The following is a 23,906-nucleotide window of genomic DNA, read 5'->3' on the forward strand; positions in this document are numbered from 1 at the left end:
TCTGAAGGTGAATGTAGCTAAGAGTACAGTTATGGTTTTTGAGAGAGATGAAGTCACAGGGTGCATAATGCGGCTGGATGGTCAGGAAATGGAGCATGTGAGTGCTGTCGAATATTTAGATAATGTGATAAGCAAGGATGGAAGGTTAGAAGAGAAGTGCATGAAAGGGTACAGAAGGAAAGAAAGATTGCTGGTTCATTGGCAGCAGTGATGAAGGCTATGGTATGTAGGTAAAAAATCAGTTCTTGACAATATTGTGCTCCTCAATCTTACAAATGGAAATGAAACTTGGGCACTGTTGGAAGGATGCAAATCAAGAGTGAGAGCAGTGGAAATAAGTTATCAGATAGGAATGTGTGGAGTTGCTGTACATGGAGAGTCGGGCAGATATAAATGAGGAAGTGAAAGAGAGCATTGTGTTGCTGATGTGGATGTGTAAGAGAGTATTAGGAGAAATACTTTGAGATGGTTTTGTCATGTAGAGGGGATGAAGAATGACAGACTGACCAGATGATTGTATGTGAGTGAGGGAGAGGGAGAATGAGGATGAGGTAGAGGGACAGGATGGAGTTTTATATGAGAGAGGAGTGTGAGTTGTAGATAAGGCAGCCTGATAGTGGAGGACAGGCCATTCTTTCTTCAGATAAAGGCATCTGGCTCTAGGTACTTTAATAGTAATTATGTAGTGTTTGGGGATTGTTTGGAGGGAGGATAAGGCCTTTTTTTTTTTTTTTTTTTTTTTTAATGAGTGTGTGCATAGTGGATTTCGCATTTACAGCACAGTTCTGGATACCAGTACTCATGTCACTTGTAGAACCACTATACACTATCCTGATGTAAGTTCAGTAGCCATGGTGAAATCATGCATCCCTAATGCAGAACAGTTTCATCTGGTGATGTTTGTCATTTTCTTCATGTTTCTTGTTTTACAAATATTTTATGCCTTCTAGAACGTATTAACAACTGTCATCATTGATCACAAATGCCATGCATATAAAAAAAGCTTCCTACAATGCTGTTTTGCAGTGTGTATCATATTCCTTGTTATAGGAACCAATAAAACCAAACACACTTCTTTTCATATGCCCAGACTTCTCGTCAGTGCAGAATTACTGTATGAAGCTTGTTTAAATCTATGGTGTTTTATCACTCTTGAATTCACACTTTTTCATCATCCATCTTCCAGTGGCTTGGATGCTGTGGCATTAGTTGATGCAGAGGATGTACTTGAAAACACACAAAATGCATTGGAGGAGTTATGGCGACTAGATTTCCCTCAGGCTCGCATGACTCATCTCCTGGATGTGCTTGCCAACCAACTATCCCGTTATGTACAAGTAAGTTATGATCCCAGGCTTTGTTAAGAAGTGTACCGTAGGAGAGTGAAGTGACTAAAAGTACTGCACAGGATCATTGAGGGTAAGTATGATGTACTGTACTTTGCTGACCTTGGCCCTGACTCCGAGTGCCCATTTTCAAACTCGTCCAAGAATTTTCCCATATCTTGATACCCTGAAGGTTTCATATTGATAGTTCAAACCGTTCATGAAATATAATAGAAACAGATACACGTAAACACACACCGACAGAACACAGAGGCAGGCAAATACATTATCATTCCCCCTTGTTAAAAGGCGGGCGATAATAAGTCATGACGACCCAAGGCTGGAGTAAATTGTCCACGAATGGTATTGCCTTGTTCAGAATGGACAGTGTGTTCCATCAGAAGGCATCAAGAAACTGGAGATATCTATGTCACATTTAATGATGACTTGTCCCATGATGCATTACAAAGGCTTTAAGCCTGGTTGAAGTGACTACTGTAAAGGCTATCCCCCGATTCAGACAATCTGTACCCTTGTTTTGCTTTCCCAAATGCCCCCCCCTCCCTCCCTTTTTTTTTTTTCTCTCACCAGAGCCCTTTATATGAATCAGCAATTCTGTTTATTGGAATTTTTAATACAAAAAATATCTCCAAGAAAGAGTTTTTCAACTATGGAAACTGCTAGGTACAAAGAAATTCCCAACCAACCCCCTAGAAAGTGTGCCTGTACTGGATTTTTTGCATCAAAAACATTACCTGAATCAGCATTTCTTCTGTATCTGAAAATCACCCTTTATGACCACTTGACATAGCCCCATATAACCCATATGTTATTGAGTGTTATCCAAAATCTGTTGCAGTTGTGTATCTGTAAGTGTGTAATTACCACTGGAAATATGCATGAAAGGGGGATGACTGAAGTCATACATAAGTAACTTTCTGTGGCCACCTGACATAATGCTATATAAACTCATACATTTTTCCTTTTCAGGTTACACCATGATAGTCTCTATTCTCCTTTCACACTTTCCTGTAAGATGTCCACGCCAGTTTTTCTATACTGCGTGGTGTTCTTTCTGACTTTTTCCTGCCGGTTTCGGCTGGAGGGTTTGGAGGGCGGGGGAGAGCCTTCTTCTTTGCTATCCTTATCTCATTCTAGTAGTTCAGTTACTCTTCTAGGAGCTGCCTAGCATGGGCCAACAGGCCTACTGCAGTTATCCTCTCTTCTTATGTTCTTATGTTCTTATGTTGTTTAATGTTATATGAATTTTGTTGCAAATATTTTGTTGCTGGAAGTGTGTAATGTGTATATTATAACAGGATATATACAGTGGGAGGTGACCAGAGTTACACAAGAGCAGACCTGTATGGCCAATTGACATAGCCTCATATAATCCATATTGTAACCTATTTGGTATCTGAAAAATCTTTGTCTGACTAACTTTGCTTGACCTAATTGCTTCGGATAAAGGGGTTGCCTGTATCTTATCCTCAGGTGTTGTTACCTTACTCAAAATGGACATTGCATCCTTTCAGAAGGCATGAGAAGAAGCTTACTAATTATGATGCCTGTGGGGGAGAGAGGAGGTCTATACAAGACATCACCCCCCCACTCCCACCCCTACCCAAATCAGGGAGTAACCAGGGTTGTACTAATGGGACATACTATTGCCTCCATAAAATTGTGTTCCTCCAAATATGGTCTTAAGCTATGAGAGGACATAGCAAAGTAGCATGAATTAATGGCAGCAGCATAAGTTGTAGCCATTGGTGGAGATGATAGGATATTCCAGCTGATACTTTAACAGCCTCTGTTACTAAGAATTAGGCAAGATCATACAGCCTTGATCATAGATTACAAACACCCACCCTTCTAATCACTCACCATGTATAGCTGTGGATCATTTTGTGTGTAAAGAAGGTATTGGCTGTTACCACCCTCCTCCCTGCACAGATATCCACCAGAGCACTGCCATTCTCATCCACTTCTGCGGTCACACTCCACTCTTCATCTACTCCATCCACCTTCACATTCCCAACTATTCCATTCACATCTCCAATCAAAAACACTCTCATTCCTTTCAAACTTTACATGCATGCCTATACATTTGTCCAGAACCCTTCTTTCACACTACTTGCATGATATTGCATTGGCACATACACACACACAGTTGCCCACATTTGTAGTCCAGCTTTCAATCTCACCCACACAATCCTTGAACCGACGGATCCATGCTCTCTTATATTCTCCATCCATCTCTTGCACACAACAGTACATACTCTCTCATTTGCCCTCTTATTCTCACATACTACCACAGTCTCACCTCTCCATTTTGTCCTAGTTATTCCACATACATCCACTTTTGCATCCTCATGCACCTGAACGATCTTTTTCTCTTTTACCTCATCATTTGCATCCCATACATTGTATGTTGCAATCTGTACCATGTCCTTTGTTTGGTCCTTAGTTGTCATCTGTTGGTTAGTCCTGGTCCGAGGCTTCTTGTTCTTTTTCTTAGTCTGTATCGAAAAAAAGGGACAAAATTATACATATGGGGGAAGCAGTCTTTGTGTATAGATAGATAGATAGATATGTGATGGATGAGGAGGAAATGGAAAATGTGTGATGAGTAAGGATGGAAATTTACAGGGTGAAGTGCTTGAAAGGATGAAACAAGGAAGAAAGGTTGCTGGTTCTTTGAAAGCAGTGACAAGAAGCAGGGAAGTGAGCATGAAAGTGGAAACGTTACTACATGACAGTACAGTATTGTGACACCAACTCTAATGTATGGAAGTGTAACATGGACCTTGTTGGAGGGTCACAAGTCAGGAGTGATAGTAGTGGAAATGAGCTATTTGAGAGGAGCATGTGTAGTCACATGAAGAAACAGACTGACAAATGAGGAAGTGAAGGAGCATTGTGGTGTGGATGTGGATGTGTTAGGAAGTGTTAGAAGGAACACACTGAGGTGGTTTGGCTTTTTTTTTTTTTTTTTTTTTTTTTTATGTGTCCGACTCTGGGCATAGGCTTCACAGCCTGCTATCAAGGCCCAGCAGTCCTCCTACGTATCATACACCTCTGCATGTCACCACTTCGGCGCTAACACCCACCGTCCATATTGAATACATGCTAGGGCTGTATCATACAGGACTGGTGTATTGGTATTAGCGGGGGTATTTTTACGACATGTCGGCGGGTCTTCTGGTAGATCAGTAAAGCCTGATTTTAATGAATCAAATCCTTAAACTGTTCCCTGCTCCAGCGGGGATTTGAACCTGGGTCCGTTAGAACGGCAGGCCACCTCTCTACCTATATGGAGAGGATGGAGAGCGAGAGACTGATGAGGAGAGTGTACTTGAGTGAGGGGGAGAGGAAGGGGAAGGCCAAGGATGAGATGGAGGGATGGAGTGGAGAAGTATTTGAGAGAGGGAGGGTGTGATTGGGAGCAGGGGAGTGAAAGGGCAACATGGAGGCGAGATTAAGGCGTCTGGCATTAGATAGATTGATAGATGTATAAATATGTACTATTAAGAATATTAGTGTATTGTTTTAATTTTACTTATGTTAAACTTAATTTATTTCAGGGAAAATTGGCTGATGAAGATCTCTGGGGAGGCCAGTACAATCAGATTGAAAAGAGTTTGTCAGAGGGGATCTCTGTATGTGATCGATGGGTAGACACATGCAATAACCTCACCTCCATTTATTGGAAGAGTGGAGCAGATCAGATGTGGGAGGGTAAACCATTCATCCCAGACTACTGCAAGAATGTTTCAAAACGCTTGAATGAGATACTGAGCTTGAGGACTTTACACAAGCAGCTAACCCGCCTCCTCTCTCTTAGTGAGCAAGAGGATCTTAAAACAGCTGAGGCATTTAAACCTTTTGCAGGACTAAAGCCTGTTCAGTATAACCCATACACAGAGCCGCTATGGCAGGCCGCTGTACGCCAATTTGAAAATTCTCTCAAACCAGCGGAACAACGTATTGCTGGCAAACTGAGGTCTCAGCTGAGGCACATGAACTCAAGTGCTTATCAGCTAATGCAAGAGTTTAAGCGATATAAGGAACTTATTAAAAGGGATAGCATCCAGGTAGAGCTGGTATCAGAGAGAGAGATGTTGTTGAGTGAACTGAGCAGTTACATCCGTACACTACGATCAGACTTCAACACAACATCAATCAATGGTCCTCGGCGTCTACCTAATGTACCAGAGGTGGTGAGCAATATCTACTGGGTTAAGCCAATCCATGCCAAGGTCCTCGATATTGGTTAGTAATTTTCAGGTAATTTGTTCTGTACTGATATTGATGGACCAAAGTACAGTGTATTTTTTTTTCCTTCAGACTTGCTTAACGTTGTATTGAATATGATTACTGTTGCATAATCATTGTAATCAGAATCCTGACATTTTTACCACCTAAGAATATTGCCCGTGAAGCAAATGTCAAAATGGTATTTGCACCAAAACATGACAAATGGAAAAGCTTCTTTGTGATCACAACATACAGATCGCACCCCTAAAGGAAATAAAGCTCACACCCACACACAAACTCTAGATATCAGTCAATACTCACACTTCTGCATGGACAAAACTAATGGCCTTGAGGTGGCCTTATCACTTACATTCTCATATCCATCCTTTTTAAAGACACAGTACCAAACGAAACAATAACTTCGGGATGTTTTGTCTCCATGGTTCTTCAGTCTGTATATGGATGGAGTTGTAAGAGACATAAGTTAGGGCAGTGGATGGTGGAGTGGTCTTAATGAGACGGGGCAGCATTTTGAAACTTCCTGTATGCTGTTCTTTGCAGATGATACTGTATTGTTAAATGAAGCCGAAGGGGAAGTGCAAGGCTTGGTGAGTGAGTTTGGAAGAGTGTGTAAGAAACGGAATCTACAAGAGATTGTAGGGAAGAGTATGAAGTCATTGAATACACAGTGAGGCTTGTTGGTGAGGAAATGGAAAATGTGAGTGCATTTAAGTACTTTTGTCATGTGATGAGTAAGAACAGAAGTTTACTGTAGAGGATGGAGTGCTTGAAATGGTACAGCAGGGAAGAAAGATTGCTGGTTGTCTGAAAGCAGTGATAAGAAATGGGGAAGTGAATATGGAAGTAAAAAGGTAGCTGCATAATAGTATTACAGTATGATACCAACTGTAACACTTGGAAGTGAAGGTTGGACCTTGTTGGAAGGGCACAAGTCAAGGGTGAGAGCAGTGGAAATGAGTTATTTAAGAGGAGCGAGTGGAGGTTGGGGGAGTAGACTTTCTGACCACTACTTGGTGGTGGCCAGAATTAGGATCCGAGTAAGATGGAGAAATAGAAGAAGGGAAAGACGAGAGGAAGGAGTAGTTGCAAGGAGAGTGGAAAGGTTACAAGAGGATGAGAAAAAGGCAGAGTATAAGAGAGAAGTGGAAGAACGATTGGGCAAATATGAATTGGAGCAGATGGGGGATGTGGAAGGTGTGTACAGGATATTTACAGAAGAAATATCTGCAGCATGTGATGTGGTGTGTGGGAGGAAGAGAAGACGGATGGGGGTGCAAGGAACAGCGTGGTGGACTGAAGAGGTGAGACAGGCTGTGGCACAAAAGAAGAAAGCAAACAATGAATGGATGAGAAATAGGTGGGTGGAAGAAGTTGAGAGGCGGAAGAGGGAGTTATATATAGAAAGAAAGAGAGAGGTGAAAAGATTAGTAAGAGAGAGTAAGAAGAGAGTGGATGAGGAATTTGGAAGGAATTTGAGTGTAAAGTGGAGGGACTGTAAGAAAATGTTTTGGAAAGAGGTGAAGAGAGTAAGACAGGGTGGAAATGAGGTTAGCAGGGGAGTGAAAGATGAAAATGGTAGATTACTAGTGGAGAAGGGAGGAAAAGTGAGCAGATGGAGAGAACACTTTAAGGAATTGTTGAACATACAGGATGGAAGTGATGCGAGTATAAGTGGCTGGGGAATGGCTGGGAGAAGGAGGGAGGTGAGAAGACAGGAAGAAAGCAGTAGGATAGAAGTTGTGGAAGCAATGAAGAAAGTTAAATTGGGGAAAGCCCCAGGAATTGATGGAGTGTGTGGTGAAATGCTGAAGCACAGGGGAGAGATAGTAGTAGAATGGATGTGGAAGATGTGCAGATTGGCCTGGGAGGAAGGTAGAGTCCCGGAGGATTGGAAGTCAGGTATAATTATTCCCTTGTACGAAGGAAAAGGGGAAAAAGAATTGTGTGGTAATCATAGGGGCATTTATCTTCTTAGTATAATAGGAAAAGTGTATGGTAGGATACTTATTGACAGAGTTAGAGAAAGAACAGAGGAATTAGTTGGAGAAGAACAGGGAGGCTTTAGGAAGGGAAGAGGTTGTGTAGATCAGATATTTATTCTTAGATCTTTAGTGGAAAAGTTTCTAGAGAAGGGAAAGAAGTTGTATGCGGCTTTCATGGATTTGGAGAAAGCATATGACAGGGTGGATAGACAAGGATTGTGGAAAGTATTAAGAATATATGGAGTAAATGGGAAGTTGTTGAATGCTGTGAAGAGTATGTATGATGGTGCTAAGGCTGCAGTGCGTGTGGATGGTGAACTAAGTGAATTTTTCTCTTTGAAGGTTGGATTGAAACAGGGATGTGTCATGTCTCCATGGTTGTTCAATCTGTACATGGATGGGGTAATAAAAGAGGTACAAGGTAGTGTAGTGGATGTTGGAGTGGCCCTGGTGAGAGAGGATAGTGTTTGGAAACTCCATGTACCGTTGTTTGCAGATGATTCTGTGTTGTTGAGTGAAGACGAAGGGGAGCTGCAAGGCTTGGTGGATGAGTTTGGGAGAGTGTGTAAGAAACGGAATCTAAAGGTGAATGTAAGGAAGAGTAAAGTGATGGTCTTTGAGAGAGGTGAAGTCAGTGAATGAACAGCGAGGTTGGATGGTGAGGAATTGGAAATGTGAGTACGTTTAAGTACTTGGGTAGTGTGATGAGTAAGGATGGAGGTTTGGAGGGTGAAGTGCTTGAAAGGGTACAGCAGGGAAGAAAGGTTGCTGGTTCTTTAAAAGCGGTGATAAGAAACAGGGAAGTGAGCATGGAAGTGAAAAAGATACTACATGACAGTATTGTGATACCAACTCTAACGTATGGAAGTGAAGCTTGGACATTGTTGGAAGGACACAAGTCAAGAGTGAGAGCAGTGGAAATGAGTTATTTTAAGAGGAGCCTGTGGAGTCACATGGAGAGACAGGCTGACGAATGTGGATATAAAGGAGCGTTGTGGTGTGGATGTGGATGTGATAGGAAGCGTTATGAGGAACACACTGAGATGGTTTGGCCATGTGGAGAGGATGGAGGGTGAAAGACTGACGAAGAGAGTGTATGTGAGTGAGGTGGAGGGGGGAAGAGGGAGGGGGAGGCCGAGGATGAGATGGAGGGATGGGGTGGAGAGGTATATGAGAGAGGGAGGTGTGAGTTGAGAGCAGGGCAGTGAAATGGCAAGGGACAGGGCGACATGGAGGCGATTTGTTTGTGGCCACCCCAAACGGGATTGAGGCGTCTGGCAATAGATAGATTGATAGGGTGGAGTTACGTGGAGAGACAGACTGACAAATGAAGAAGTGAAGGAGCATTGTGATGTGGATGTGATAGAAAGTGTTAGAAGAAATGCATCGAGGTGGTTTGGCCATGTGGAGAGGATGGAGAGTGAGCAACAAATGAGGAGAGTATATGTGAGTGAGGTGAAGAGGGGGAGAGCAAAGATGAGATGGAGGGATGGAGTGGAGAGGTATATGAGAGAGGGCTGTGTGAGTTGGGGGAGGGTAACGTAATCGCATGGGACTGGGCGACATGAAGTCAATTTGTGTGTAGCCACCCCGTACAGGATTAAGGCATCTGGCTATAGATAGATAGATAGATAATGTAACATAATGAAATTTAGGGATTACTAGTGTGTAGAACTTTTAGTAATGATTAAATTCCAGATGGTTATATCAATAATTACTGTACTACATATTGAGTAATTTGCAACCACTTATATAATGGACACTTTCAGGCAGTTCGTACAGTTACAGTATCCTTGTCTGGGAGCAAAAATCATCCCTTTATCTGGTTGTATGATGCCCACCATTGCAAGTGGTTTCCTGGGTTGCAGGAAACCATTAGGCTTGTTGCTCAGTGTAATGCCATTTGAGGCGGAAAGACGAGTAATAAAAATGACAGGAAGTAATTGAAGAAATAAGGAGAGAGGAGGGCAGACAAAGATGAAGGAAAAAGTAGGTAGCACTACATCATCCACTCACTTGATGCTGTCAGAAGCATACAATCTGTCTTCATTAACGTTTTGTGCTTCACAGTTTTATAATTTAGTTAGACCATTTCTGGAGAGTTTGTTCAGAATGAAGCATTATCCTTGCAGTCACAGGGTTAATGAGCTGTATTGTAACTGAAAGCAGTGAAATGATGGGGCTTCTTAAATATTCCTGCTTCCATACAGGCAAAACAGCGGATGCACTCCTGTCAGATCTAAGTGGGCATGAGGAGTTGAAGAGGAATATTGGAGAGTTTTGTGAGGAGCTTGAAGAGTACCATAACGATCAATATGACTCCTGGTCCAGGGAAATGCTGCATATGATTGACACCCAGGAACTCAGGTAATACTAACTGTATTATGTCTTTTGCTTAGTAGACTCAAATAGCTTACCTACAGAAATGCCCTGCCTTTGTAATGTACAGTAGTCCTGTTGATTAAGGTTACATACTGTACTCATTTTAACCATTCATTCACTTTGAAATCTCCCACAGCATGTCTCTTTATCCTTACCATTCTGTAGGACTGTATTTCAGAGAAGTCTAATTTTGCCACATGAACACTTTAACCTTTCCTTGTCATCATATAGTGCTTGCCAGAAGGAGTGGCATCCAGTTCACTATCTCTCTCTCTTTTATTATTTTTTTTTTTTTTTTATTTTTTTTTTTTTAAGATGTCCCACCCCTTCACTCCCAAGAAGGAATTGTATTAGGTAAGACAGTGCAGACCATCAATAAGCTAATATATATTCAAACTTTCTAATGAACTCTAAATCATATATCTAGCAGCATGTCAAGTGGGGTTGGTGGAGGATTAGTGCCCCTCCCTGTAAAACAATTAACTCTAAGCCATTGGCCACCCCGTCTGGGATACATGGCGTCTGGCAATGAATGAATGAAAAATGATTATTAACAAAATTATGGTTGTCATATAAAATTGCCCATTTCAATACGACATTGTAGAAGGTTAAAATTTCATGATACTTGTAGCCTTTTAGGATTGGCTTTAAAGTTTTGTTATGATATATGGAAGTATGTATTCATAAACCTTCATGTGTAACACCAGCTGTTCTTTTGTCACCAGATGGGGCTGACACAATAGTTTATGTAAATCTGGGAACTGTTAATGACATCACAAGTAACCCTAATCTATATGTGTAGGATTCTGTGCTGTTTATGTATGCCCTTCTTCAGTATGTGGGGTTGGGTTGATAGGACATGCACATGCCATTCATTTGTGCCTCAGTTTCCATCCACCCAGGACTGGTCACCCCAGAGAGTGAAGTAATATAATCCTTACATGTTTATCTCAAGTTTTAGCACCCTATAGTCCCCTCAGCGATGCATGCAGACTCTCATATGCACAAACACTGTTACTTTATTAGAACAAATTTCCATATGCTTTTTCCTTCCACACCTATCCCTGTATATGTTGCACAGGGTAGAGACAAGTTGCTTCTCCAGTGACAAAGATGGTGTTCTATCATACTATGGATCAGCTGCCTTTTAGTATGTACAGAAGACAGCTTGAATGTGTAAAATTGTAAAACCTTATCAGACATTCGCAAGTTCTCTGCTATAGTTCTTTCATTCATTCGTTTTATTGTATGTAAGAATTTATTTTACATGTGGGCATAAAATCTAGTAGTAATCATCATCCAGACCCTAATTCCCACATAAGAGATGGTATGAAGTAAATTCAGATTGAATCTCTTAGTACCTAACCCCACTTGTATATCTCTTGAGGCCTTTATATATATATATATACATATATATATATATATATATATATATATATATATAGTATATGTATATATATTTGGTAGGTGGGGGTGCTCATCATCCACTCACTCGATGTAGTGCTGCTCTCGGGTGTCTGCCCTTTCCTCTCCTCCATCCTTCTTTCTTTCCATCCTCTTCTGTCTTTCCATCCTCTTCTGTCTTTCTTTCCTTCATTCTTTCCTCGTCCTTCTGCCCACAGGTTACTTTACACTCCCTCTTCTGTCTTTCTCTTCTTCATTTTTTCCTCTTCCTTCTGCCTGTGGGTGACTCTACACTGAGTGACAAGCCAAATGGTTTCCTGTACAGCAGGAAACGATTTACTTCACTGGGTGGTAACCATATAACCAGATTTTGGCGCCTGGTGGTTTAGTGAGTAATTACAGCACTCCAATCGGATTGAGCCAGTGAAGGTTTATATCCAAGGGATTGTTGGGGTTTATGGCTCACGTAATGCCACTCAGGGATGAGTGGGGCTGGCCACTCTCATCTTAAATGTCAGGACCAATTTGCCTAGCCCTGGTCTGCTACACTCCTATCTGTCTATCTATTGCCAGACGCCTCAATCCCGTTTGGGGTGGCCACAGACAAATCGCCTCCAAGTCGCCCTGTCCCCTGCCATTTCACTGTCCTGCCCCTCATGGGGCAAATTAGGATTGGATGATGAATGAATAAATGAATATATATATATTTATACAGTAATGTAATTTTATTTTAAAACTATATGGATCTAACATTTTTCACTTTTCCAGCTTGGCCACAGATGCACCAGTGTTGTCCTTCAGCAAAGGCCGCTTGCTGCGGGTAAACTACAATCCTCGGTTGGTAGGACTAGTGCGTGAAGTGAGTCAGTTAGCCATCCTTGGACACAACGTGCATCCCAAGATAATCAAGATGGCCCAGCTTGCACACAAGTTTATGAAGCAGGCCAAGGCCCTTGAGGAGGTAATGGAAAAGACTGTAAGGTTGTCTGCCATAATTCTCTGTAGTGCTATTAGCTTCATCAACTCATTTGTCTCTGGTATTTATTTCTTCATTTAGTGGCACCAAAGATGTAATATGTAAAAAGCTGTATACAGGCAACCTTTGGTATTTGAAGGAGCTAGGGCTAGTAAACTTAGTTCAGAGCGATTTTTTTTTTTTTTTTTTTTTTCCCCCGTATGGTTATAACTTGGGCTATATGGGGTTATGTTCAAGATGTTTACCCATGAGTGACTGTTGTCAGCCTCCATGAAGTACATATTGAGTCATGCACTATACACTTAAAGCAGCACAGTACCAGCATCAGAGGTCATCCAGTAAGCTTCTGCAGATGCACAATACCTTGTACAGGCAACAGACATCACTGAATACAGTAATCCCTCCAAGATCCGACGTAAAGAGCCAAAGGCATGTCCATGACTTGGGAAAATGTTCAAAGTAAGAACAGACATAGGAACTGTACTAGAAGAACAGTAAACACTCTTGTATTGTCAGTGCTGAACTTGTTAGCCATAAACACACAAATTTCAGGATTCTGTGTTCTTGCATGTTCATATGTCATCATGACAGTTTTCACAGAAGTGGGTGAATACTGAGTGTACTGTAGTTGTGTGAAGACCCATCTGATTTTTCTCGAGAATGTTGGTAATCTTTAATTTTAATTTCACTGTTTTTTGTAAGATTACTTTTATTACTTCCTGCTGTCTTTACCAAATACAGTATTTAATATAGCTTGTGTACATGCAGATTGCAAACTTCCACAACACAATAGGAGACCAGATGATCCCATCACAACGCCCAATGATGCTGGAGGCAGCACTGGCATTGTCAGGGCTGGTACAAGAGCAGACTACCATCACCTGGTCCAACACAGACCAGCTTGATACCTACATTGCCAAGTTGAAGGCTGCTACACATAGGCTGGCTCGTGAAAATAAACAGTTGGCCCAGTGTCATCTCATCATCAAAGAGAGGGTAAGTCATTATACTTTTTTAAGCCTTGAAATATCATGGCAGTATTGTTTTAGCTTTTGATTAGAGACTGAGAACCTGGGTTAGAAAACCTCTAATTTGCAAGATAATTTGTATGAGATACTGAATTGATGAGTGAGACTTGGGTGTACGGGTACGACCCAGAAACCAAAGCACAGTCATCCCAGTGGAAGCATGCAGGGTCACATTGGCCAAAAAAGGCACGACAGGTACGCAGAGAGGTGAAATGCACTCACAGGCAGGCTCCCTACTCACCAGACATGGCTTCGTACAGCTTTTGAATATTCCTCATGCTTAAAACTCCACTGAAAGATTCCCAGTTTGAAACATGAAAGGAGATCATGACAAATGTGACGAAGCACCTGCAGGAGATATAAAAAATCGACTTTGAAAAATGTTTCAGGCAGTGGAAAGAATGCTGGGTTACATGTGTCAAGTCAGAAGGGGCCTACTTTGAGGGGGATTAGTGTCCTAGCACAACAGGTTAGCTATAGATTTTTTTTAGAGCCTGAAGTCAGATACTATCTGAACAGATCTAGTATGGTACATGAGTGTGTGAGAAAGAGAGGTTCAGAGGGTGATGAGACTAGGAACTGACAAGGAATTGAGCTGGTTGGAAGAATTATTTACAAATAAGTGTGATGAGGGTCCCCCTCCCTCCCCTTTTTTTTTTTTTTTTTTCCAGACATCAGATTGATTCTGATGAGTACAGTAATTATAAAGCTGCATGTGAAAAGTGTGTAAGTTGGGGAAAAGGTGGCAGAGGCTGAAATGGTGGATAATTTATAATGTGGCCTATTTCACTTGGTGTTCTATTGATCAGTTCTCCCGCTGTCACATTTTTTCTTTTTCTTGCTTTCTGAACCCTGCCTCCCCCTACTTGCAAGTAGGAAAAAAGAGAGGCGGGATGATAATGATGATCTTCCATTCTCTTGACATGCCTGAGCCATCTCAATCTACCTTTCCTCATCACAACTTTAATACATTCAAGTCCCATCCTCCTCCTGATTTCTTCAGTCATAGTCTTAGCCCCCACAGGTCTCTCATTCGAAGACGCACTACACATCCATCTAATCATTATCATTTCTGTATATTTGAGCCTACAGAAATCTTCTTCCTTCATTGCCCTGGTCTCATTATCATACAGCATTACACTTCAAGCACATGCTGCATGCAGTGACCTCTTAGCACGGAAGAACCAACGATTACTTCCTCCAACCTTTCCTTACCCCAGCCACTGAATGTGTTCCAGCCCCACCTCTAGTAATGTATATCCCAGATAGCAAAACTGTTCCACACACTCAAGAGATTTCCCAGCAAGAGCAGTCCCCTCATGCCCCTTCTGCCCTAACATGCTCCCCCTACACACGCACGCACGCACGCTCGCACGCACGCTCGCACGCACGCTCGCACGCACGCACGCGCACACACACACACACACACACACACACACACACACACACACACACACACACACACACACACACACACACACACACACACACACACACACATCGCTGCTAACCTTGAGTAGTTTCAGGAATTTTGTCTGTCCTGTCTCCTAAGGTCTTGCTTTAAATTCAAAATAATGAAAGTTAACAGACTACCATAAATATAAAGATTTATTGACTAGATTGTACATGAATGTTTGTAGTTTTTTTTTTCGGTAACAGCTGTTTTGGTATTTAACCAACATCAAACATGGCCGAAAATATAAACAATGAGGGACTGAAATTTCAAGGATTTGATGCTAATACCAATGTCATGGACCTGGTTAAAACATTAATTATGAGGATTAGTGAACTCGAAAAGAAAGTAGAGAATCTAGTGATAAAGGATGTGTCAGTAAATACGGAAACCACCATACAGAGTCTGATCCAGTCCAATGAAACAGCCAATGAAGAAATTAGGAATTTGAAGCGGGAAAATGTTGAACTGAGGAGGAAACTAGAAGAGAGTACTAATAAAACGGAGAAGGTGAGTAATGTATTAGAAGAACATAAGGCAAAGTGGGCACACGCAGAAGAAGAACAGAAAGAAGTGGCCAGCTTAAGAGAGATCATCCAGGAAGAAAGGGAAATGAACAAGAAAGAAATGGAAGAAAATGTAGTGAAAATACTGAAGAAAAAAGAGAAAATAGTGAGAGAAACTGTAGAAAGGAACAGATGTGTGGTAGTATTTGGAAACAGGGAAGAGGAAGAAAAGGTTAGGTTCGTAAGACTCGAGAGAGACACGAACATGGTGAGAGGAATATTAGGCAAGATTGACCCTGAAGGAGACAAGTGGGTAAAAGAAATTGAGGAAGTAAGGAGGATAGGGCCTTACAAGAAAGGAGAAACAAGACCAATGAGAGTCAAGTTTACATCAGAAAGTGTAATAAATTAGATACTTAAAATGACCTGGAAATTAAGCAAAGAGGCGGGGATGGAAAATATTATAATAAGAAAAGATCTGAATGAAGAAGAAAGAGAAGTTTTAAAATCATTAAAGGAAGAAGTAAAGGAAAAAAATGATAAGAGGACAGAGGAAGAATGTAATACTTTTTTTTGGAGAGTATTGGATATGAAAGTAAGGAAATGGTATTTAAGGAAATAGAAGTGAAGGAAACTAATGGGGATGGTTGTGAAAGATCAGAAGTTGAGGAAGTGGTACGGACAGAGAGTAGGAGAGAAGAGGGTATTAATAATGTCAAAAATAATTTGAAGGTGATATATACTAATGTTGATGGTTTCATATCGACAAGGATCGAAATTAATGATTTCTTGAGAGAACATGAACCTGATGTCATGTGCTTTGTAGAGACCAAATTAAAAGAAGATATTGATGTTCATTTGGGAGATGGTAAATACAAACTGTGGAGAAAAGACAGAAAAGAAAAAAAGGGAGGAGGAGTGATGATAGCAGTGAAGAACAACATAAATGTAGATACTGTGGAAATGGGAGAAGGCAGGGCTGAAGTGATATATATGAAATTAGAAACTGGAGAGAATGTTAAGAGAGATATGGCGGTAGTGTATGTTCCCCCAAAGACGAGAGCATGGAAGGATGACAAATACCATGAGATGTCAGATATGGCTAGCTACTTGCAAAAAGTAATTGAGAAAAGCAATAATATAATTTTGGTGGGTGACTTTAATTGTAAAGAGGTGAACTGGGAGGAATGGTACTCGGGAGGCGGCGAGGATTCGTGGGGCACTATGTTATTAAATATAATAATGAATAATGTGATGACGCAATGGGTCAAAGAAGAGACACGGTTTCGAGGTGAGGACACATCAGCAAGGTTAGATTTACTGTTCACCAAAGAACCCGATGTAATAGAATCATTGGAATATCTCTGTCCTTTGGGAAAAAGTGATCACGTGGTCATTGAGTTCCAGATGTTAATAGGAAACGTCGAGCCAAGAGACGAGCTTCATAGACAGGGAAGATACAACTTTGGGAAAGCAAATTTTACAGGATTGAGAAACTTTTTTGAAAATGTGGATTGGAGAAAATTCAGAGAAACAAGAGAGATACAGAGGAAGTGGGATATCTTTCTAGACCTCTGTAATTTGGGAGTGGAAAAATTTGTACCAAGAGTAAGAGGGAAAGAAAACAGGAAAAAGGAGTGGTTTAATAGAAGGTGTATGATAGCAAAAAAAGAGAGAGATAAGGCGTGGAACAATTGGAGAAAGAGAGGTAACGACAGAACAAAGGAAGAATATAAAAGAACAAGAAATGAATACACAAGAATACGTAGAGAAAAAGAAAGGAATTTTGAAAAAGGTATAATTGACAAATGCAAGGATGAACCCAAACTGTTTTATAGATTTGTTAATGGCAAACTGAAACAAAAGGAAGGACTCACCAAGCTGAAAGTAGAAGGAGAGGTCTTTAAGGATGCGGCAATGCAAGCAGAAATAATGAACAAACGTTTCCAGTCAGTTTTCACTAAAGAAAAGGAGCTTGTGGAAGGGGAGGGAGTGATTAGAAATGTTCCGGTGATGAAAGATATAAAAGTGGAGGTACAGGAAGTGTATAAATTACTGGAAACTCAAGATGTAAGGAAAGCCCCAGGACCTGATGGAATTTCTAATTGGGTACTGAAGGAATGCAGAGAACAACTGGCGGATAAAATTCACAGCTTAATTGTATGCTCACTGGAAGAGGGGAAAGTGCCAAAAGAATGGAAGAGGGCAAATGTGGTACCAATTTACAAGGGAGGAAACAGGGAAGAACCCCTGAATTATAGACCAGTGTCTCTAACCAGCATGGTCGCAAATTGTGTGAGAGAATCCTGAAAGACAGATGGATAAAATATCTGGAAGAGATGAATATTTTGGCTGAATGTCAGTTTGGATTCAGAAGTGGAAGGTCATGTGTTTCTAACTTGTTGAGCTTTTATTCAAGAGCGATTGATGTGGTACAGGAGAGAGATGGTTGGGTGGATTGTGTGTACTTAGACTTAGAGAAGGCCTTTGACAAGGTACCTCATAAGAGACTAATGTGGAAACTAGAATATATAGGAGGACTAAAGGGGAAACTTCTGGAATGGATGAGAGACTTTTTGAGAGACAGACAAATGAGGACAGTAATAAAGGAAAAGATGTTTGGATGGAGGGAAGTAACAAGTGGAGTCCCTCAAGGCTCATGTTGGCGCCAGTAATGTTCCTGATTTACGTAAATGATATGGTAGATGGAGTGAACAGTTATGCAAGTCTGTTTGCTGATGATGTAAAGATCTTGAGGAAGATAGAGGTTGAGGAGGATTGTAAAATACTGCAGGAGGATTTGGATAGGATACACAATTGGAGCCGGACGTGGGAAATGAAATTTAATGTAAAGAAATGTAAAATATTGGAAATGGGTAAAAGTACCAGGAGACCATCACTGAATTATTTTTTGGGTAATGAATTAATCACAAAAAGGAGAGAAGAGAAAGATTTGGGAGTGCTGGTCCAAGATAGTTTGTCACCAGAAAAGCACATTAACAAGATAGTTGGAGAGACTTATAAACTCTTGACTAATATAAGAGTAGCATTTCATTATATGGATGAGGAAATGATGAAAAAATTGATAGTGGCCATGATCCGCCCCAGGTTAGAATATGCAGCGGTAGTGTGGTCCCCACACAAAAAGAAAGATATAAACAAGATTGAGAGAATACAAAGAACAGCAACCAAGATGGTCCCCAGTCTGACAGACCTGTCATACAGAGAGAGGCTGGAAAAACTGGATTTGCCTTCGTTAGAGGAAAGGAGAAAGAGGGGAGACATGATTAAGTGTGTTCAGGACCATGGTGGGAGTAGATAAAATTGACAAAGAAGATCTGTTTGTATGAGATAAGAGAGCAACAAGAGGACATGGAATGAAATTGAAAAAGTCAAGCTGCTTGAAGGATATCAAGAAATATAGCTTTCCTTACAGAAGTATAGACTTATGGAATAGCCTGGACAAAGAGATCGTCCAGTCTAGAAACTTAAACGAGTTTAAAGTTAAATTCGACTTATTGAGAAACAGCGACAGAAACCCATGAGCATAGTACATTCCGTGTGTATCACAATTAGGTATATTAGGTAAATGCTTAAATATTTGGAACGACTTAGACAAAGAGGTGGTGCATGAGAAAAACATTCATGTGTGTAAAGGTAGACTTGATAAATGTGGATATGGAGACAGGACAACACGAGCATTGCTCAATTCCTGTATACTACAAATAGGTAAATAGGTAAATACACACACACACACATCTGTATCTTTTTTTTTTTTTTTTCCATTGGGTTTCTGGGGCCTGACAGATTATGTCTGTGCTAGAGTCAGCTGCTCTCACGCTTACCCACAGTTCGAGCTGCGATATTTTTCTCTGATCACTTTTTGTAAATACAGTTTTTATGATATAATGTTGGTTTGGGTGTCATTTTAAAGCAAAATAGTTGTACAGTACTTTATCATAATACATCCAAAAAAGAAAAACAAAGAAATAAAAAGTCAAAATGACAAGTTGAAGTTGGGCAAAAACCAAAAATTTTATACCTCCTTAGAAAAATATTCAGCAAAAAAAAAAATATATATATATATATTATAGATATATAAATCTGGTTCAAACTACAAAACTACAATAAATTACCTTTACAGTGCTATATAGGTTATGGTTATTTGTGCATTTTATTATGCGGTAAAGCGAAAGGAAAAAGATCCGATTTTTTTTATGGTTCTCGGCCACATATTCACTTCGCAATCTTTTTCTTCGATCAGCCAGTGTAAATGCATCTGTTAGGATTGAATGCTGGTTGTGGTGTTATTTTAAAGATGAATAGTTGTAGTTTATCATAGAATATTAAAAATAGGAAAACAAAGAAATTAAAAGGTCAAAATGACAAGGTGAAGTTAGGTGAAAACCAAAAATTTTATACCTTGCTGTAGGAAAATATTCAGCAATAAAAATCTAATAATATATATAAAAATTTGGATTAAACCATGCGAAACTACAATAAATTATGTTTACAATGCTATATAGATTATGGTTATTTATACATCTTATTGTACGGTAAAGTGAAAGGAAAAGATGTACAATTATATTATTATACACGGCTGCATATTCTTTTTCTTTTATTGCTCTGTGTAGATACACTGTTCACTGTGGAATGCTTGATGTGGTGTTATTTTGAAGCTTAATAGTTGTAGTTTTTAATAAAATGTTCAAAAAAGGAAAGCAAAGAAAATAAAAGGTCAAAATGGCACATATATGTGCGAGAAAAAGTGCAAGGGTGTATAGCTAATGAGACAAGGTGCAATACACCAACTTGTCATCCGTCTGAGTCAGGGCTTATTTTTCCTGTCAACATTTATAATGCCTTGGTAGTGTCAAAAGTAGCATGTAGCATGTTCCTAGGATAGCTTCAGCACTCACTTCTTATTGACAAAAAAAAAATCGGTCTTTGAAAAAAGAAAAATTACTTCTTGTGATGCTACATTCCTAAATTCTCAGTTTGTGGGTCATTCTTAGTATCATAATTGTACAAATGTTAAGACCTTATTTAAAGCTTTAGGAGTGGCTTTGTATGACATTTACTTTATATTATTTTTTTCTCAAAATAAGATTTGGCTCACTATCTGTCACAATTGATGACTAATGTGAGATACTTATTCAGTTCCACATTGTTATCCCCACCATTACTCCATGTGATAGGGATATAGGAGTCAGTCCCATCTGTGTGTCTGTCTGTCTGTCCATCCATCAGTCCATCTGGCATTGTATCTCAGAAGCTGCTGTCTGGATTGTCATCATACTGTACGTAAAGATAATGTCTGTGTCCAAGTTGATGCCCGTATATACAAAATTGACATAGTGCCAATACTTTCTGTGCTGTGTCCTTATAAGGGAAAAATAGGCTTTTCCTTGTATCTTGATAATTTACAAGTGGAACTTTCTGAAACTTGGTTTGATTTTAGGTCTTAATATACGGTTGGTGCACATTTATTAACACTGGGAAAGTATTAAATGCTGTTTTCTTGTTTTTCTTTCTTTACCATATTTTTCATATGATGGGAATATGATTTCACTGAAGGCTTGTTGTGTTGGTAGTTGGTAACTTAATACAGTATAGCAAAGATGATCCACTGATTTGTACCTTCACCACCTCTGTATGGGGGATAAGATTGTGTGACTGTGCAAAATGATTGCCATTTATTTTTATTTAGCAGAGGGAAACCCCCAGCAGGTAAAGTGCTGATTTTTATTACATGGCACAGGTTCTTACGCTGATGAACACTGACCTGTTACGACATCAAGCTCGTTGGAAGGAGCTTTTAAAGGAGATGCGTTCAGTAATGCACCAGCTTCAGGAGAAAGGATTCGCTGACCAGAAGTCATGGTGTTCTCACTGGGACCGCCAACTGTACAAGGCACTCGAGCACCAGTACCAGCTTGGTATTGAGGCTCTTAACCAGCACCTCCCAGAATTTAAAGTAGAACTCACATACAGGTACGGTATATGGCTATGTAGCCCATTATTTCATTATTATTATTATTATTTTTATTATTATTATTATTTATTTATTTATTTGTTTATTTTTTGTTGCTTGTTATGGCCTCTGAATATTGCTCCTTCCATTAGCCATAAAGTTCAGTGGGACCAGATCATCCTAACACTACACAGGTTAAAGGAATAGATGCCTGAAGTTCTGCAGTGCATAAGAAAAATGTATGAACCTGCAGTTAAGTTTTGTGAGTTACAAAATTTCAAGCAATGGACAACATCTTTGGCTAGAGTTGGCTCATTAATACTGTGAACATGTTTGTCAAAAGTTATGCGGACAGTGTTTGTTGCCAGCGCCTCACTCCCTGTTCTTATTGATTACTTTGGTTTCCAATGTCTGTATTCCTTTACATGGATTATTATTATTATTATTATTATTTATTTATTTATTTTTTTCATTGATTATCTGGTATTGTGTAGTAGGTATCCAGACTTTAGCTGTAGTAACTTTAAGGGGTTGCTCTTTCTAATGCCAGACAGTAGCATCCTTTAAAGAGAAAAAGGTTCTGGCTAGTGCCATATGACTTGCATTGTAATAGGGAAACCCCTTGCCCAGCTGTTAAATATGAACGACACACTATTTTGGCTAATGACACGATTTTACTCATTATGGGAGCAAAATCTCACCAGACATCAAAATGTGGGCATTATTCAGGCTAACACCATATGATTTTTGTCATAAAAAGGGAACCCATGTGTGTCCAACCTTAGATTCATAAATACTCAGTGTTCTGAAGTATTACTATTATTGTTATTATAATTGTTTTTTTTTTTTTTTTACCCTCACTACCATGTGATGAGTTTGACAAACTTCTCGTTATTTTACTCATTAAGTGGACATCCTCGGGGATAATGGATCAGAAAAGTTTCATGTGTCATACTCTCATAAGTTATAGAGCAATTCGAGCGCTTGCCCTCGAGACACAACTGACACCAAACTTGACATGAACCTGCTCTGGCATACCTGGCATGTCCACACAAAATTTCAGTTCATTCCACCCAATAGTATCACGTGTAGAGGGTTTCCAATGTCTGGTGAAAAATCAGGCACAGAAGTGAATGTGGCTCTTGTGCAACTGACTGAACGGGGTTATAATTTACACCATTGTTGTCAGCTCATCTTTCCATGTCTTTTGATCCGTAGCCTTTGAAATCCAAGGGGGTCAGATGTGGAGAGCAACACACAGACAATGCTTATTTGTATAGTATTATTGATTCTTTCTATAGAAATTTTCACATAGAATACCACACCATCACAAATTGAAGCAAGTTCCATCAGCAAATAGGGAAGTTAATATTAATGAGGTGTATGTGTGTGTTTTATCAACCATTTTGTAATACATCTTACACCCTGCACTATCTATACTCTCCATATTCCTTCAGTACTTGCACACAGTGGACTTATATTCATATATCATATATTCATGTTATCAGAGTTAAACCCTCTCTATAGAAATTAGTTATAAAGACTGAAGTATGTCTTGATCACCAGGGTTATGACAGATCGAATTGAACAGCAGACGACTGTGGTGATGAGCACTGCATTGCCACATTCACAGGTTGGCTGGAAGAGGGTAGATCAGTACACCTGGCAACAATAGTACCATTAGACAGATTGCCAGTAGTATATATGGCTAAAAATATTTTCTTTTTACTTTCGGAGTCTGTATAATGACCAGTGTGTTTAGTCAAATTATGATTACAAAATTGTTTTACCCCTGACACAGACAACAAAGGTTGCAGTTCCTGCCTCCAATGGAAGAGATCCGCATGAAGTACTATGGTCAACTGAAGAGGTTCCTTGCCATTCCATATCACTTCAAGGTTAGTAAATTGTGGCTTTTATTATACTGACCTTTTTTTTTCTATCTAGGTTTGCAGCACAAGAAATGGTAGCATCCAGCCCCACTTGCAGCCTTGATGGGAAACAGAGGCTTGGGTGTTGCAGCTGCACGAGTCTTGCATGAAGGAGTGTTGGTGCCAGCTTTGAGATGTGGATGTGAGACTATGGTGTGGCATGAATATGGAAAGTCAAGAGTGGGAACAGTGGGGATGGGACTGCGGAGGAATGTATGTGGAATGCAGAGGGTGGGTGGGATGCGAGATGGTGTGATTTGTGAGAGATGTGGAGTGGGGAAGTCAGTGGATGCCAGCATTAAGGAGAGTGTCCTGAGATGGTGTGGTCATGTGGAGAGAAAGGATAATGGTAGAGTGGTGAAAAGGGTGTATCTGAGTGAATTTTAGGGAGGGAGGGACGGGGGCGAGGGGGGCTAGGGAGAAGGTGGAGAGATATGGTGGATGAGTGTGTGAGGAAGAGAGGTTTGGAAGTCGGTGAGGCTAGGGAACTGACAAGAGATCGAGCTGGCTGGATGAATGTTGTGAGGAGAAGTGCATGATCAGGGATTTGGCACCCCTTATTAACGTGGCACTGTCCGGATTGACTCTGTTGGATATGTTTGTGTGAAGCTACAGAACATGATGAATGTTTCTGGCATATCCGATAGAGTGAGAATTCCGGGGACTT

General features: G+C 40.2%; 1 protein-coding gene across 1 annotated transcript in view; it reads left to right on the forward strand.

Annotated features, from left to right (window-relative positions):
* Positions 1-23,906, forward strand: part of btv (dynein cytoplasmic heavy chain beethoven) — a 228,401-nt gene that overhangs the window by 29,231 nt on the left and 175,264 nt on the right. Inside the window, exons 6-12 of the mRNA XM_080284359.1 lie at positions 1,187-1,337; positions 4,910-5,597; positions 9,796-9,952; positions 12,140-12,332; positions 13,116-13,343; positions 21,096-21,328; positions 23,110-23,206. Coding sequence (XP_080140485.1) covers positions 1,187-1,337; positions 4,910-5,597; positions 9,796-9,952; positions 12,140-12,332; positions 13,116-13,343; positions 21,096-21,328; positions 23,110-23,206 — 1,747 coding nt within the window. The remainder of the gene's footprint in view (positions 1-1,186; positions 1,338-4,909; positions 5,598-9,795; positions 9,953-12,139; positions 12,333-13,115; positions 13,344-21,095; positions 21,329-23,109; positions 23,207-23,906) is intronic.

The sequence above is a fragment of the Coenobita brevimanus genome, chromosome 101 (genome assembly GCF_032717465.1).
Source record: "Coenobita brevimanus isolate Jiangsu-jjx chromosome 101, ASM3271746v2, whole genome shotgun sequence".
NCBI classification, from domain to species: domain Eukaryota; kingdom Metazoa; phylum Arthropoda; class Malacostraca; order Decapoda; family Coenobitidae; genus Coenobita; species Coenobita brevimanus.